At 48.9% G+C, this 16,507-nt stretch overlaps 2 protein-coding genes across 4 annotated transcripts in view; one reads left to right on the forward strand and one right to left on the reverse strand.

Annotated features, from left to right (window-relative positions):
* LOC139257437 (zinc finger protein 721-like) overlaps positions 1 to 16,507 on the reverse strand; it is an 81,631-nt gene that overhangs the window by 36,316 nt on the left and 28,808 nt on the right. The gene's annotated exons all lie outside the window — the stretch shown is intronic.
* Positions 5,146 to 16,275, forward strand: LOC139257440 (zinc finger protein 383-like). 3 transcript variants are annotated; one of them, XM_070874496.1, is made up of 3 exons: positions 5,146 to 5,217; positions 8,633 to 13,135; positions 15,028 to 16,275. In XM_070874496.1, the coding sequence occupies exon 3, from the start codon at positions 15,380 to 15,382 to the stop codon at positions 16,136 to 16,138; it is 759 nt and encodes a 252-aa protein (XP_070730597.1). In that variant the 5' UTR covers positions 5,146 to 5,217; positions 8,633 to 13,135; positions 15,028 to 15,379; the 3' UTR covers positions 16,139 to 16,275. The 3 variants fall into 3 exon arrangements, with proteins under 3 accessions (XP_070730597.1, XP_070730598.1, XP_070730599.1); XM_070874497.1 differs by having other exon boundaries at positions 8,633 to 8,864; XM_070874498.1 differs by lacking the exon at positions 5,146 to 5,217 and adding an exon at positions 5,399 to 5,496.

Raw genomic sequence — 16,507 nt, forward strand, 5'->3', positions numbered from 1 at the left:
GTAGTTTTCCAATCTGCTGAGACCTCCCAGAGTCCAGGGAATTTTGGTAAATTGTAACCAATGCATCCACTATCCCTGCCGTTACTTCTCTTAAGACCGTAGGATGCAAGTCATCAGGTCCAGGGAATGTATCCGCCTTTAGTCCCATTATCTTACTTTTTAGTGATTATGATAAGTTCTTTCCCCCACCCCCCCGAAAACCCCTTGACTATCCACTGTTGGAATATTGCTTGTGTCCTTTACCTTAAAGACTGATACAAAATATTTGTTTAGAGTTTCTGCTATCTCTTTGTTCCCCATCACTAATTCCCGTTCTCGTCCTCTGAGGGACCAACATTTACTTTAGCCACTGTTTTCCTTTTTATATACCTATAGAAACTCTTGCTGTCTGTTTTTATATTTTGTGCTAGTTTACTTTCATAGTCTATCTTCCCTTTCTTAATGATTTTTTTAGTCATTCTTTGCTGACTTTTAAAAGCTTCCCAATCTTCTGTTCACTCACTAGTTTTGGCCACTTTGTATGCCTTTGTTTTTAATTGGATACCGTCCTTTATTTCTTTAGTTAGCCACGGATGGCTATCTTTTCTTTTACACCCTCAATGGAACTGGAACTGGATTGCAGTGGGACTTTCAGGAGAATATTAAAGTTGGGCACCAGAGAAATAATTACAATCTGAGCGTCAATATCAGGGCAACTTATTCCCGGGGCATTCATTCATCGCGGGCCACCCCGACCTGCGAGAGGACACCACCGCAGGTCGGGAGGATAAAAGAGCAGCATGGGTCCTGGGACATCGTGGGTCACCATGACCTGCGAGAGGACATATTCTCATCCGTTCCGTGTACTGCTTTCATCTGCATAGTGCTACATGTAACGTGATTCGTGATCGGTATTGAAATGTATCCCGGAATGTAATGTAAACCTGTTATTATCTTCTCCATGTAATACCCTTATTTGCACAGTAGTACATGTAACGTGATTTACGGATTGTACTAAACTGTACCTTGAAATGAAATGCACGCTGGTGCATCGTATGGAACTGCTGTCAGCATCCAAACGAATTGTATGGAATTGCTGACCGCAAGGTACTGAACTATTTTCCAATGTACTGTGAAAATTTTATATAAATAAAGTATATTTTTGAAGGAAAAAAAAGACTATCGTGGGTCAGGAGGATAAAAGAGCATACCACTGCAGCTTCCAGAGTGAGCTGCTACAAGTGTGCGACGGCTTCGAGGTGGGCGACTGGATGACATCATCAAAATCCAGGTCACAGTTTGGAGCGTGGGCAGGAACATCGGCGGGGTCCAGGTACAGCGGAGGAGCGGGAAGGTCGGGACGGATGAGCGGCGAGAGATCGTGGCGGAGGAGCGGTGAGAGATCGTGGCGGAGGAACGGTGAGAGATCGTGGCGGAGGAACGGTGCGAGATCGGGACAGAGGAGTGGTGAGAGATCGGGACGGAGGAGCGGCGAGGGATCGTGGCGGATGAGCGGCGAGAGATCGTGGCGGAGGAGCGGTGAGAGATCGTGGCAGAGGAACGGTGAGAGATCGTGGCGGAGGAACGATGAGAGATCGTGGCGGAGGTACGGTGAGAGATCGTGGCGGAGGAATGGTGAGAGATCGTGGCGGAGGAATGGTGAGAGATCGTGGCGGAGGAGCGGGAAGGTCGGGGCGGAGGAACGGTGAGAGATCGTGGCGGAGGTACGGTGAGAGATCGTGGCGGAGGTACGGTGAGAGATCGTGGCGGAGGAATGGTGAGAGATCGTGGCGGAGGAGCGGTGAGAGATCGTGGCGGAGGAATGGTGAGAGATCGTGGCGGAGGAATGGTGAGAGATCGTGGCGGAGGAATGGTGAGAGATCGTGGCGGAGGAACGGTGAGAGATCGTGGCGGAGGTACGGTGAGAGATCGTGGCGGAGGAGCGGGAAGGTCGGGGCGGAGGAACGGTGAGAGATCGTGGCGGAGGAGCGGTGAGAGATCGTGGCGGACGAGCGGGAAGGTCGGGGCGGAGGAACGGTGAGAGATCGTGGCGGAGGAACGGTGAGAGATCGTGGCGGAGGAGCGGGAAGGTCAGGGCGGAGGAACGGTGAGAGATCGTGGCGGAGGAACGGTGAGAGATCGTGGCGGAGGAGCGGGAAGGTCGGGGCGGAGGAACGGTGAGAGATCGTGGCGGAGGAACGGTGGGAGATCGTGGCGGAGGAGCGGGAAGGTCGGGGCGGAGGAACGGTGAGAGATCGTGGCAGAGGTACGGTGAGAGATCGTGGCGGAGGAACGGCGAGAGATCGTGGCGGAGGTACGGTGAGAGATCGTGGCGGAGGTACGGTGAGAGATCGTGGCGGAGGAATGGTGAGAGATCGTGGCGGAGGAGCGGTGAGAGATCGTGGCGGAGGAGCGGGAAGGTCGGGGCGGAGGAACGGTGAGAGATCGTGGCGGAGGAACGGTGAGAGATCGTGGCGGAGGTACGGTGAGAGATCGTGGCGGAGGAGCGGGAAGGTCGGGGCGGAGGAACGGTGAGAGATCGTGGCGGAGGAGCGGGAAGGTCGGGGCGGAGGAACGGTGAGAGATCGTGGCGGAGGAACGGTGAGAGATCGTGGCGGAGGAACGGTGCGAGATCGGGACAGAGGAGCGGCGAGAGATCGTGGCGGAGGAGCGGGAAGGTCGGGGCGGAGGAACGGTGAGAGATCGTGGCGGAGGAACGGTGAGAGATCGTGGCGGAGGTACGGTGAGAGATCGTGGCGGAGGAGCGGGAAGGTCGGGGTGGAGGTACGGTGAGAGATCGTGGCGGAGGTACGGTGAGAGATCGTGGCGGAGGAGCGGGAAGGTCGGGGCGGAGGAACGGTGAGAGATCGTGGCGGAGGAACGGTGAGAGATCGTGGCGGAGGAACGGTGAGAGATCGTGGCGGAGGAACGGTGAGAGATCGTGGCGGAGGTACGGTGAGAGATCGTGGCGGAGGTACGGTGAGAGATCGTGGCGGAGGTACGGTGAGAGATCGTGGCGGAGGAACGGTGAGAGATCGTGGCGGAGGAGCGGGAAGGTCGGGGCGGAGGAACGGTGAGAGATCGTGGCGGAGGAACGGTGAGAGATCGTGGCGGAGGTACGGTGAGAGATCGTGGCGTAGGAACGGTGAGAGATTGTGGCGGAGGAACGGTGAGAGATCGTGGCGGAGGTACGGTGAGAGACCGTGGCGGAGGTGCGGTGAGAGATCGTGGTGGAGGAACGGTGAGAGATCGTGGCAGTGGAACGGTGAGAGATCGTGGCGGAGGTGCGGTGAGAGATCGTGGTGGAGGAACGGTGAGAGATCGTGGCGGAGGAACAGTGAGAGATCATGGCGGAGGAACGGTGAAAAATCGTGGCGCAGGTGTGATGAATGAGGGTACGGGGTCCAGAAGAGCCGAGAGCCCAGGGGCAGCACGGACCTGCCCACACTGCGATATGTGTGCGCACTAGGTCCTTGCAGCAAAGCAGATCTCCTGCCGTCCTGGTTAACCCTTGCCACTGGATAAAGGCCGAGCTCTGTCAATCCTGTGTGGTGGCTGGTGTGAGACGGTCACCACACGTTAAAACAATCCACGCACAGGCATCTTCCACCCTTCAATTGGAGTTCAGGACTGGAATATCGGCTCCTTCATTGAAACATCTGCGAACCCATGTGGAAGCAAGTCATCCTGGTTCCAGGGACCGCCGATGATGATGAAGACTATTCTCGGGGAGGTTGCGGGTATTCCCGGGATTCTGTAGATATTGTGGGAGGCAGATTAGTTCGGTGACAATCGCAGATCTGCCCCGGAATAGACAAAACAATCTGTGACCCTCCTGTGAAGCGCCAGAGGACGTTTTACTGCGTTAAAGGCGCTATATAAAGGCAAGTTGTTGTTGTTGTTGTCCCGCCAATCCCTCTTTTTTTTCATAGGCAGTCCCTCGGAATCGAGGAAGGCTTGCTTCCACTCCTAAAATATGAGATCTTTGGTGGTTGAACAGTCCAATATGAGAGCCACAGACCCTGTCACATGTGGAACAGATATTCGTCGGAGGAAGTGGTGGGTGGCACTGAATTATCACACATTCCTTCCGCTGCCTGTGCCTGACCACTTCACGCTCGCGGTGTTGAGATTCGTAGAGCTCAACAACCTCCCGATGCACTTCCTCCACTTAGGGCGGTCTTTGGCCAGGGTCACCCAGGTGTCAGTGGGGATGTTGCACTTCATCAGGGAGGCTTTGAGGGTGTCCTTGTAACGTTTCCTCTGCCCACCTTTGGCTCGTTTGCCGTGACGGAGCTCCGCGTAGAGCGCTTGCTTTGGGAGTCCCGTGTCTGGCATGCGGACAATGTGGCCTGCCCAGCGGAGCTGGTCGAGTGTGGTCAGTGCTTCAATGCTGGAGATGTTGGTCTGGTCGAGGACGCTAACGTTGGTGCGTCTGTCCTCCCAGGGGATTTGCAGGATCTTGCGGAGACATCGTTGGTGGTATTTCTCCAGCGACTTGAGCTGTCTGCTGTACATGGTCCATGTCTCTGAGCCATACAGGAGGGCGGCTATTACTACAGCCCTGTAGACCATGAGCTCGGTGGTAGGTTTGAGGGCCTGGTCTTCAAACACTCTTTTCCTCAGGCGGCCAAAGGCTGCACTGGTGCACTGGAGGCGGTGTTGGATCTGGTGGTCAATGCCTGCCCTTGTTGATAAGAGACTCCCGAGGTTTGGGGAATGATCCCCGGTGTCCAGGGCAGCGCCGTGGACCTTGCTGACTGGGGGGCAGTGCTGTGCGGCGGGGACAGGCTGCTGGAGGACCTTTGTCTGACGGATGTTTAGTGTCAGGCCCGAGCTCTCGGCCGCCTCAGTAAATACGTCACAATGTCCTGGAGTGGAACACAGGGGCAAAGGTCACCGCCCGTTAAACATTCAAATATTTCAACCCAACCGCCAAGCTCCGAGCGCGAGCCTCGCTCAACCCAAATCATGGCCGCAAACCCCGCCTCCCGGCGGCGCTGATTGGCCAGGGGCGGCCCGGTGAGGATCTCCAGGGGGAAGCGGATTGGCCGGAGCGCCTGCCACTCAGAGTGAGGGAGGCGGGTTCCCGGGGCGGGGATGTCCTCGGGGAAGCGGATTGGCCGGAGCGCCTGTCACTCAGAGTGAGGGAGGCGGGCCCGGGCTTCAGTGGGACTCGGAGCTCGGGCAGTGTGTTTGGGCCGGGCGCCAGTGACGCGGCGCTGGGTCCTTGTGTCGGTGAGTTGGAGCCGGTGGGAGCGGCTGCCTGGTTTTATACCCGGGGGGTGAGGGCTGGGATGAGGGGAGGGGGGATTGAGGAGGAGGGGGATGTGTTTGCTCCAGTCTGTACTATATATAATGTGTTGAATGTTGTTGTGGATTGTTACAGAGGGGAAACACATTGAAAGAGTGTTTGCAATGACAGGGTCTGCTGCCCAGTGAGTGAGCCACAGGCCTGGCTGCTGGGTACAGGATGTGCTGCAGAGGGCACAGATCAAATGTTTCATCTATTGGAAGGTAATGCACCTAATTCCGGACCTGCCAAGTCTGTTATTTGGAGTGGGCACCATATAGCGGATCATTTTTAAATTCACAAACCGCAGCCGTGCCTTCAGCTGCCTGGGCCCTGAGCTCTGGATTCTCTCCCTAAACCTCTCCGCCTCTCTACCCCTCTCCTTTAAAGTGCTCCTTAAAACCTCCCTCTTTTACCAGCTTTTGGTCACCTGTCTTAATATCTCCTCACGTGGCTCAGTGTTGACACCGATTTAAGAAGCGGGGCGAAATGAAACTTTGTTTTTTAAACACAGCGAGTTGTTGTGATCTGGAACTACTTTTGAAGTGTACTTGTGGTTGTAATGTCGGAAACGTGGCCGTCAATCTGCACACGGCAAGCTCCCACCAGCAGCAATGTGTTAGCGACCAAATAATATGTTTTTGTTGATGTTGGTTGAGGGATAAATATCGGCCAGGGACATTGTGGATAACTTCCCCTGCTCTTCAAAATAGTGCCGTGAGATCTTTTACATCCACCTGAGGGGGTAGACGGGGGGCTCGGTTTAAGATTTCATCCGAAAGACGGCACCTCCGACAGTGCAGCGCTCCCTCAGCACTGCATTGGTGTGTCAGCCTAGATTTTGTGCTCAAGGTTCTGGAGCAGGACTTAAATCCATAACCTTCTGAGTCTAAAAAAAACCAAATTGGTAATACAGAAAAATAGACAGGAGGAGTTGGGGTCAGGTCTTGATTCAATTATCTCCCTCCTGTCACTATATGAAGGCACAGTTTTAAGAGGATGACTTCTTTACCCAGAGAGTGTTGAGAATGTGGGATTCGCTGCTGCATGGAGTTGTTGAGGAGAATAGCATAGATGCAATTAAGGGGAAACTAGGTTCTTTATTATTCTTTATTGTCATCCTTTATTATCAGGGTCCCCCCCCCCCTTTACCATTCGAGCCTGCTCCCCCATTCAATAAGATCTTGGTTAATCTTCGACCTTAACTCTACTTTCCTGCCCAATCCCCATATCTGTTGATTCCCCAAGAGTCCAAAAATCTATCGGTCTCAGCCTTAAATATACTCAGAGACTCAGCATCCACAGCCCTTTGGGTTAGAGAATTCCAAAGATTCACATCCCTCTCAGTGAAGAAATTCCTCCTCATCTCGGTCTTATATGGCCGACCCCTTATCCTGAGACGATGTCCCCTAGTTCTAGACTCTCCAGACAGGGGAAACAACCTCTCAGCATCTATCCTGTCAGTCCCCCTCAGAATCTTGTGTTTCAATGAGAACACCTCTCTTTCTTCTTAACTCGAGAGATTATGGGCCCAATGTGCATTGGGGAGGGGGGGATAGGATGAGGATGGGGGAGAGGAAGGGGGATAAGAAGGGGGATGGGATGAGGATGGGGATAGGGAGGGGGATGGGATGAGGAGTGGGAATGGTGAGGCAGAGGAAGGATGCAAATAATCCCTATAATATAATGGTGGGTAATCTTAGTCATGGGTTAAAGACGATCTGTGCATGGGATCTTCTGTTTTTTTGAGGGGGCTGTCCTCTATTGTAAGGTGTGTATGTGTGTGTAAATTAGACTTGTAGTGTGAAGAATCTGCTCATAACTGGAGTATGGGTAAGAAATGATTGAATCAGCAACGACAGGAAATGATGCTGTATCAGGACTATCTCAGTCACACACTGTCACTGACTTGTGTCTGACAGTTTCTAGCAGAGGACATGTCATGCTGCAATAATGGTGTGTGTTAATCCCGTAGAAAGAAAGACTATATCGTGTTTTTCACAAGCTCAGGACATCCCAAAGTGCTTTACAGCCAATGGAGTACTTTTGAAGCGTAGTCAGTGTTGCAAAGTAGGAAACGCAGCAGCCAATTTGCGCACAGCAAGATCCCACGAACAGCAATGTGACAATGACCAGCTCATCTGTTTTAGTGATGTTGGTTGAAGGATAAATATTGACCCAGGACACTGAGGTGAACTCCCCTGCTCTTCTTCCCAATAGGAAACATGGTGTTGCCTGACTTTACATTTTATTTACATTTCAGGATATCTTGTGAGCTGGAGGAGGGCAGGAATCTTACTGTGAATCTAATGTTGTTGAAGTTTCAAAAGCTCAGTACTTCTGTTCATAGTTCAGCTGATTCTGCATGTCTTAACTCAGTATGTCCCGGCTCAGTGTGATTGGGACAGTCATGCCGCATACTCTGTGTTGATGCAAAGCAGTTTGAGATTGATGGCGAGGGGAGATGTGCAGAGTAACTCTGAAGACCAATAGTTTCCATTGACCATAGGCCAGGAGAGAGTTTGACTCCACTTCAGCTTTGCACCAGCTGCAACCATTATGAAGTGAAGTTAAAACAGTTGGTCCAGCTAAGAATTTATTTTAAAATTCACATTTAATCTTTCTAATTTTAACAGAGCCCCGACTCTAGAATCATAGAAACACACAGCACGGGAGGAGGCCATTCGGCCCATCGTGCCTGTGTTGGCTCTTTGAAAGAGCTGTCCCATTAGTCTCACTCCCTTGCTCTTACCCCAGAGCCCTGTGAATGTCTCCTAGTCAACTATTTATCCAATTCTCTATTGAATCTGCTTCCACCACCCTTTCAGGCAGGGCACTCCAGATCACCATAACTCACTGTGTAAAAATGTATCCGCTCATTTATCCCCTGGATTTTTTTTTTGCCATTTGCCAATTATCTCGAGATCTCTGAGTTTCAATCTCAGGAAAAAATGAAGACAATCCTACATTCTCTGAGGAAGAAGAAAACCTTTTTAAGATTTTAAGTTTAAGCTCGAAGAGAGCATCTCCGAAATGAAGGTGAATTCTCAGTGGGCCGATATGGGCTGTGCCTGTACGGGTAGCGTGTTATGCACCCCATGCCCGGCTAACAGAACTCTATCCCTGTGCATTTTCGGCAGCTTGGCTTGGTGTTTATTAAGCATTACGGCTAAAGAGATCAAGGGGTATGGAGAGAAACCAGGAATGGGATACTGAAGTTGCATGATCAGCCATGATCATATTGAATGGTGGTGCAGGCTCAAAGGGCCGAATGGCCTACTCTTGCATCTACGTTTCTATGTGCTGGTGACCTGCGATAGTTTTGCTTCCTTTTTTAACAAACTCTTTTTGTCTTCACAGGAACAGTCGAATCAGTCGCAGAACCTCATCGACTCTGAATTTTCGACATTGCGCAATATTTTGGATGAAAAGGAACAGAATTTGATCGAAGAACTGAATGAGGAAAAGATGATATTTTATTCGGAATGGAGATAAATCTGCGAGAAATCCGAGACCATTCACGATAAGCTTTCCTTGTTGTATATAAATAACCTGAACTTGGGGATAGAAAGTACAATTTTGAAGTTTGCAGGTGATACAAAACTTGGCAACGTAGTGAATAGTGAGCAGGATAGTAGCAGACTTCAGGAGGACATAGACAGACTGGAGAAATGGGCAGATACAGTTTAATGCGGATGAGTGTGAAGTGATGCACTTTGGGGCAAACAACATGGAGAGGCATTGTAATCTAAATAGTGCTATTTTGTGGGTTGTGAAAGAACAGAAGGAACTGGGGTAAATGTTCACAAACCTTTGAAGGTGGCAGGGCAAGTTGATAAGACAGTGAAGAAAGCTTGTGGGATACTTGGCTTTGTAAACGGGGGCATTGAATTCAATACAAGGAAGTCATGCTGAACCTTTACACATCACTGGTTAGGCCTCAGGGCAGTGGAAGCAGATTCCATCGGGACGTTCAAAGGGCAATTGGACATGTAGTTGGAGAGAACTAATTTTCAGGGTTATGGGGAAAGGATTGGGTGTGGGAATAAATTGGACAGCTCTTTCACAGGATCAACAGCTTTAATCTCCTCGGTGTCTTTGACATCCAGGTCCACATCACATTCCTGCTGTCTACTCTGCTGTGCCTGAATATATGTTTTTCCTTTAATTTACTTTTTTTTTAAAATTCATTTCACTGAGTTGTGGAAATCTGGAAGTCCCTCCCTTAAAAGACTGAATGCGAGGATCAAACCATTCACCATTTTCCAGACTGAGATGGGTAGATTGTTGTTGGTGAAGGGCATCAAGGGATTATGGAGCAGAAGTGGGTAAATGCAGTTGAGGTACAGATCGAACTGAATGGTGGAACAGGCTCCTCCTGTCCCTGTGCACCATCCTCTGCAGTCAGCCATGTTTATAATATTCCCACAACACTGGAGTTCCTGAGTGCTGCAGTGTTTTGGAATTGCTGATTCCGAATGCATTCAGCATTCACGTCTATACAGCTTACTGTAGATGTTCCATCTTTTGGCCCCTAGTTTACCCTTGTTAATGTTACCTGGTTCTTGTATATCACCCACCTGCTGTCTAGATTCCACTCTGTAATCAATGTCATGTGGATCACCTTTCCTCCTGGCCTTCTCCCTCCTCCAATGTAAATGCTTCTTGCAGCTACTTCAACGTTCCTGACCAGTTCCATTGTTTTTATTTGGTTATATCTCTCCCATTTTTTCTCAGAAGAACACCACCATTTACTTTTCGAAGTCCCAGTATTATTTTAGCCGCAGGTTGACAGTTATTCATATTTGAAATATTCTTTGCAAACATCTTTTTCACCAAAAACTGTTAGTATAACAAAGGAAATTGCCTTGATTTTTCGAAGCCATTCTTGCATGGGAAGCTTGAGTCCTTACAGGATTTCTTACACTGTCATTTAGCCCTTCCTGCTGATCCTCCAGTACCTTTTGTCATATATCTTCAATATGCACAGACCTATCTCTCGGTAACCAATTCATCATCATTACCACACTCATCACCCACCTCCCTACAGCCAGAATCTCCCTGCACCTCACCAACTGCATCTTTGTCCTAACAATGTTCTCTGGCTTCTGAACTACTTCCTCCATGACTTGGTCTTCTGCATTAGCAGTTAGTGCTTGATCTATTTGAACGGAGAGCCTTTCCTGTTTTCTTACATAACCCGTAAAATGTAGAAATTGTGTTTTTGATTCCAAAGTCTAAATGGTTAATGTGAACAGCAGTGGTCCCAGCCCTAATCCTTGTGGAAGACCATTATTCATTATTATACTTTTTGTTTCTAGACATTCTATTTTCTCCTTTAGTAGGGATTCCATTATTTTTCCTGCCACCGATGTGAAGCTAACTAGTCTGTAATTACCTAGACATGTTCTATTCTCCTCCTTAAATATAGGTACTCCGTTAGCTGTTCGCCAGTCCTCTGGCAATACACCTTTTTCTGAAGAATTTTTAAATATGTGCAGTAATGCCTCTGATATCTCTTAGATTCTTTTAAAATATGTGGATGCAGAGGTTTTATCCTGAGTTTGATTAGTTTATTTAATGTATCCCCTTTCTTTATTTTAAATGCACTTCTCATTACTCATGTCATGTCCACCTGTTCTATCTAAATACCGAAGCGAAATAATGATTTAATATTTCTGCCATCTCGCTATCGTTACTCGTGGCATTGCCTGTCTATCCTTTAATGGCCCTATTCCCATCCCAACCTTCCTTTTCCTATTATCTTCCTGTAAAATATTTAATTTTGTTTTATGTTCCTTGATAATTTCATTTCATATTTCCTCTTTGCCTTCCTAATTTTTTTTTTTTTTACTTCTCTCCTGATCCCTTTGTATTCTCCCTTATCATGCCCTACCCTGTTGTTTATCTACTTAATGTATGCCTCTTTCCTTACCCTCAATTGGTCAAATCACTTTCAATCACCTGACACCCCAAATCCTTTCCACCATCCACAAGGTACAAGTCAGGAATGTGATGGAATACTCTCCACATGCCTGGATGAGTGCAGCTCCAGCACCACTCAAGATGCTCGACACCATTCAGGACAAAGCAGCCGCTTGATTGGTACCCCACCCACCACCTTCATCATTCACTCCCTTCACCACTTTCGCACTGTGGCTGCTATAGGGAGGGAGGAACTATCACTAAAGTAGTAGTACTCGGTAAAATAATGGGACTAAAGGCGGACAAGTCTCTTGGACCTGATGGCTTGCAGTGTGGGGTCCTAAAAGAAGTGGCTACAGAGATAGTGCATGCATTGGTTGTAATCTACCAAAATTGCCTGGATTCTGGGGAGGTCCCAACGGATTGGAAAACCACAAATCTAACATCCTTATTTAAAAAAGGAGACAGACAAAAAGCAGGAAATATAGACCAGTTAGCCTAACATCTGTCGTTGGGAAAATGTTGGAGTCCATTATTAAGCAAGCAGTAGCAGGACATTTGGAAAAGCATAAATTCAATCAAGCAGAGTCAGCATGGGTTAATGAAAGGGAAATCATGTTTGACAAATTTGCTGGTGTTCTTTGAGGATGTAACGAGCAGGGTGGATAAGGGGGAACCAGTGGATGTGGTGTATTTGGATTTCCAGAAAGCATTTGATAACGTGTCACATAAAAGGTTACTGCACAAGATAGAAGTTCCCGGGGTTATCATGGATTGAGGATTGGCTAACGAACAGAAAACAGAGAGTCGGAATAAACGGGTCATTTTCCGGTTGGCAAACGGTAATTAGTGGGGTGCTGCAGGGATCGGTGCTGGGGCCTCAACTATTTATAATCTATATTAATGACTTGGATGAAGGGACCGAATGCAATGTGGCCAATTTGCTGATGATACAAAGAAGGATGGGAGAGCAAATTGTGAAGAGGACACAAGAAATCTACAAAGGGATATAGACAGGCTGAGTGAGTGGGCAAAAATTTTGCAGATGGAATACAATGTGGCACAATGTGAGGTTGTCCAATGTGAGGCAGAAAAAATAGAAAAGCAATTACAATTTAAATGGAGAAAAATTGCAGAGTGCTGCAATACAGAGGGACCTGGGGGTCCTTGTGCATGAAACACAAAGTTACTATGCAGGTACAGCAAGTAATCAGGAAGGCAAATGAAATGTTGGTCTTTATTGCCATGGGGACAGAGTATAAAAGCAGAGAAGTCCTGCTACAACTGTACAGGGTATTGATGAGGCCACACCTGGAGTACTGCATACAGTTTTGGTCTCTGTATTTAAGGATATACTTGCATTGGAGGCTGTTCAGAGAAGGTTCACTAGGTTGATTCTGGAGATGGCGGGGTTGACTTATGAAGGTAGGTTGGGCCTATACCCATTGGAGTTTAGAAGAATGAGAGGTGATCTTATCGAAACATATGATATGAAGGGGGCTCGACAAGGTGGATGCAGAGAGGATATTTCCACTCATAGGGGAAACTAAAACTAGGGGACATAGTCTTAGAATAAGGGGCCGCCCATTTAAAACTGAGATGAGGAAGAATTTCTTCTGAGGGTTGTAAATCTGTGGAATTCTACGTCCCAGAGAGCTGTAGAGACTGGGTCATTGAATATATTTAAGGCCCTGAACAAGGGACTGCACAAAGTCGCGTGCTGCGGCTCAGACAATCAATGGTGCAAGTCCCGCCCCTCGGGCTCCCTGATTGTTGGTTGGAGGACCCGCCGGATCACTGCTCCAGGCCGCCCCACTCACTCCCCATTGGTCGGAAGCTCCCGTCAATGAGGCCATGGGCCCGTGTCACGTGTCCTGCGAGCGCGTTCCGCCAAACTGGTGGAAACTGGTCTCGGGACCCGGATGTGCGTACTCTCAGGTTTGGATTTCCCTTTATTCTCTCCCTATCTCCCTCCTCCCTCCTCCCTCCTCCCTCCTCCCCCCCCCCCGCGCAATTCTCTACCCAATCGGAGCGGAGAAAACTCCGATTGCGGCTCTTAAACGGACACAAATGCCTTTCCCCGGAAGGCCCCATGCCGACTCCGTGCCACAGGATCCGAGTGCGCAGGCGCAGCTCCGAGTGTGGGGGGAGGGGGCGGTTGGTGTCCTCTGGGCATGCGCGGTTATTACCATTGCGACCGAGAGGGAGGCACTGTGCCGGACACGGTTCCCGGGGCGCAGGCATGGACTCTGGGCTGTCAATCACCCATCAGGCAGTGCGACTGCTGGTGAGACCTGTGACGACATAGAATCCCAGACATTTACAGCACAGGAGGAGGCCATTCGGCCCATCGTGTCCCTGCCAGCCGGCACAGAGCTCTCTGGCCTAATCCCACTTTACAGCTCTTGGTCTGTAGCCCTGTAGGTAACGGCACAAAAAAGAAAGACTTACATTTATACAGCGCCTTTCACGACGATTGGCATCTCAAAGTTCTTTACAGAGAACGAAGTACTGTTGGAGCATAGTCACTGTTGCAATGTGGGAAACGCGGTGGCTAATTTGAGCACAGCAAGCTGCCACAAACAGCAATGTGATAATGACCAGATAAACTATTTTTGTTATGTTGATTGAGGGATAAATATTGGCCAGGACACCAGGGATAACTCCCCTGCTCTTCTTTGAAATAGTGCCAATGGATCTTTTACGTCCACCAGAGAGAGAGCAGACGGGGCCTCGGTTTAATGTCTCATCCGAAAGTCGGCTCCTCTCCCTCAGCACGACACTGGTGTGTCAGCCTAGATTTTTTTTTGTGCTCAAGTCTCTGGAGTGGGACTTGAACTCACAACCTTCTGTCTCAGATGAGAGTGCTACCCACTGAGCCACAGCTGATCCCTCTGCTAAGGGACATAGGTTCTTGCTATCCACTCTATCCAGGCCCTCATAATTTTATACACCTCATTTAGGTCTCCCCTCTAATCCTTCTACCAATTACTTTAATTCTCTGCCCCCTGAGTTATTGACCATTCTGCTAAAGCAAACAGGTCCTTCCTATCCACTCTATCTTGGCCCCTCAAGTGCACATCCAGGTACTTTTAAATGCTATGAGGGTTTCTGCCTCTACCACCCTTTCAGGCAGTGAGTTCCAGACTCCCACCATCCTCTGGGTGAAAAAAACTTCTCAAATCCCATCTACACCTTCGACCAATTACTTTAAATCTATGCCCCCCAGTTATTGACCCTGCTACTAAGAGAAATAGGTCCTTCCTATCCACTCTATCTTGGCCCCTCATAATTTTATGCACCTCAATGAGGTCTCCCCTCTGTTCCAAAGAAAACAACCCCAGCCTATCCAATCTGTCCTCATAGATAAAATTCTCCAGTCCAGGCAACATCCAAGTAAATCTTTGTACCCTCTCTGGTGCAATCACATCTTTCCTGTAATGTGGTGACCAGAACTGCACACAGTACTCTAGCTGTGGCCTAACTAGAACCCAGCCAGTCAGCACCTTCAGGGGAGGAGAGGGAGGGGAACCAGTGAGTGCAGAACTGAACCCAGCCAGAGTCAGCACCTTCAGGGTCAGAGAGGGAGGGGAACCAGTGAGTGTAGAACTGAACCCAGCCAGAGTCAGCACCTTCAGCAAGAAGGAAAAAATGTTGGAGATGATGTAATGGGTTTGGATTTCAGCATGGGGAGTAGGGATAGTGTGTGTGACAGGGATTTACAGCTGTGGAGACACCAGAGAGGAATGTGTGTACCATAGAAACTAGAATTGACTGTTCTGAATTTCTATCCTGTCCTTAGTGATGACTCTTGTAAACTCCTTTTACAGGGGATTAGAAAGGGAAGATTTGTAGATGGGAAACTCACACCAAACATCACCATGATCTGACAGTCACTCGATCCACCGCAACATGAATATCATCGGCCTCTGAATGTGGAAAGAGAAATGTTTGTCTGTTCTGTCTGCGGGAAAAGATTTCAAACATCAGTGTGATTGGAAAAGTACCGAGACACACACACCTGAGTGAGTGTTCCTGTGCAGACTGTGGAAAGAGCTTTAACCAGTTACAGCCTGAAAAAACATCGCACCATTCACAGCGGGGAGAAACTGTACATGTATTCTGTGGGGACCAGGCTTCAACTGATCGTTCAATCTGGAGAGACACAAGGACACCCGCACCATGGAGAATCCGTGGAAATGTAGGGACTGTGGAAAGGGATTCCGTTCCCCGTCCCTGCTGGAAATTCATCGACGCAGTCACACTGGGGAGAGGTCGTACACCTGCTCTGTGTGTGGGAAGGGATTTACTATTTCATCCAACCTCATTGAACACCAGCGAGTTCACACCGGGGAGAGGCCATTCACCTGCTCAGAGTGTGGGAAGAAATTCACTTGTTCATCTCACCTCACTCATCACAAGCGAATTCACACTGGAGAGAGACCGTTCGTCTGCTGTGTGTGTGGGAAAGGATTCATGAAATCATCTCACCACCTGAGACACCTGCGTTTTCACACTGACGAGAGACCGTTTACCTGCTCCCTGTGTGGGAAGGGATTCACAAATTCATCCAACCTTCTGGCTCACCAGCGTATCCACACTGGGGAGAGGCCGTTTACCTGCTCTGAGTGTGGGAAGGGATTCAGTCAGTCATCCAGTCTGCTGAGACACCAGCGAGTTCACACTGGGGAGAGGCCGTTTACCTGCTGTGTGTGTGGGAAGGGATTCACTCAGTCATGCAATCTCACTGCACACCAAGTTGTTCACACCAATAGGAGACCATTTAAATGTTATGACTGTGAGAAGAGCTTTAAAAGCAGAAGTGATCTGAGGAAACACCAACATATCCACACTGGGGAGAGGCCGTTCACCTGCTCTGAGTGTGGGAAGGGATTCACTGCCCCATCCCACCTGCTGAAACACCAGCGAGTTCACAAGTGACTGCAGGGATTGGATTCTGCTGTGAATCACATCGGGACTGAACAGTGTTCATTCTGACAGTTGGGCTGTGTTTCTCCTGTAACTGGGCTGGAATTTTATTTTCTGGATATCTGACACATAAATCAGCTTTGGTTCCAACACAGTGTGTCGATTCCTTGATTTCTCCAATATAAGAGGAGACTAATTGATATCCTGTTACCCACTGTTCCTTTTTTGGAACTTTTCTCCATTTAACAAAGACCTGTCCTTATGTAGCACCTTACCTGACCTCAGGGTGTCCCAAAGTGCCAATGAGGTACAACAACATCAAAGTACATTTGAAGTGCATTCACTGTTGCAATGTAGGAAATGCGGCAGACAATTTGCACA

This window comes from Pristiophorus japonicus, unplaced genomic scaffold (genome assembly GCF_044704955.1).
Source record: "Pristiophorus japonicus isolate sPriJap1 unplaced genomic scaffold, sPriJap1.hap1 HAP1_SCAFFOLD_842, whole genome shotgun sequence".
In the NCBI taxonomy this organism is placed as follows: domain Eukaryota; kingdom Metazoa; phylum Chordata; class Chondrichthyes; family Pristiophoridae; genus Pristiophorus; species Pristiophorus japonicus.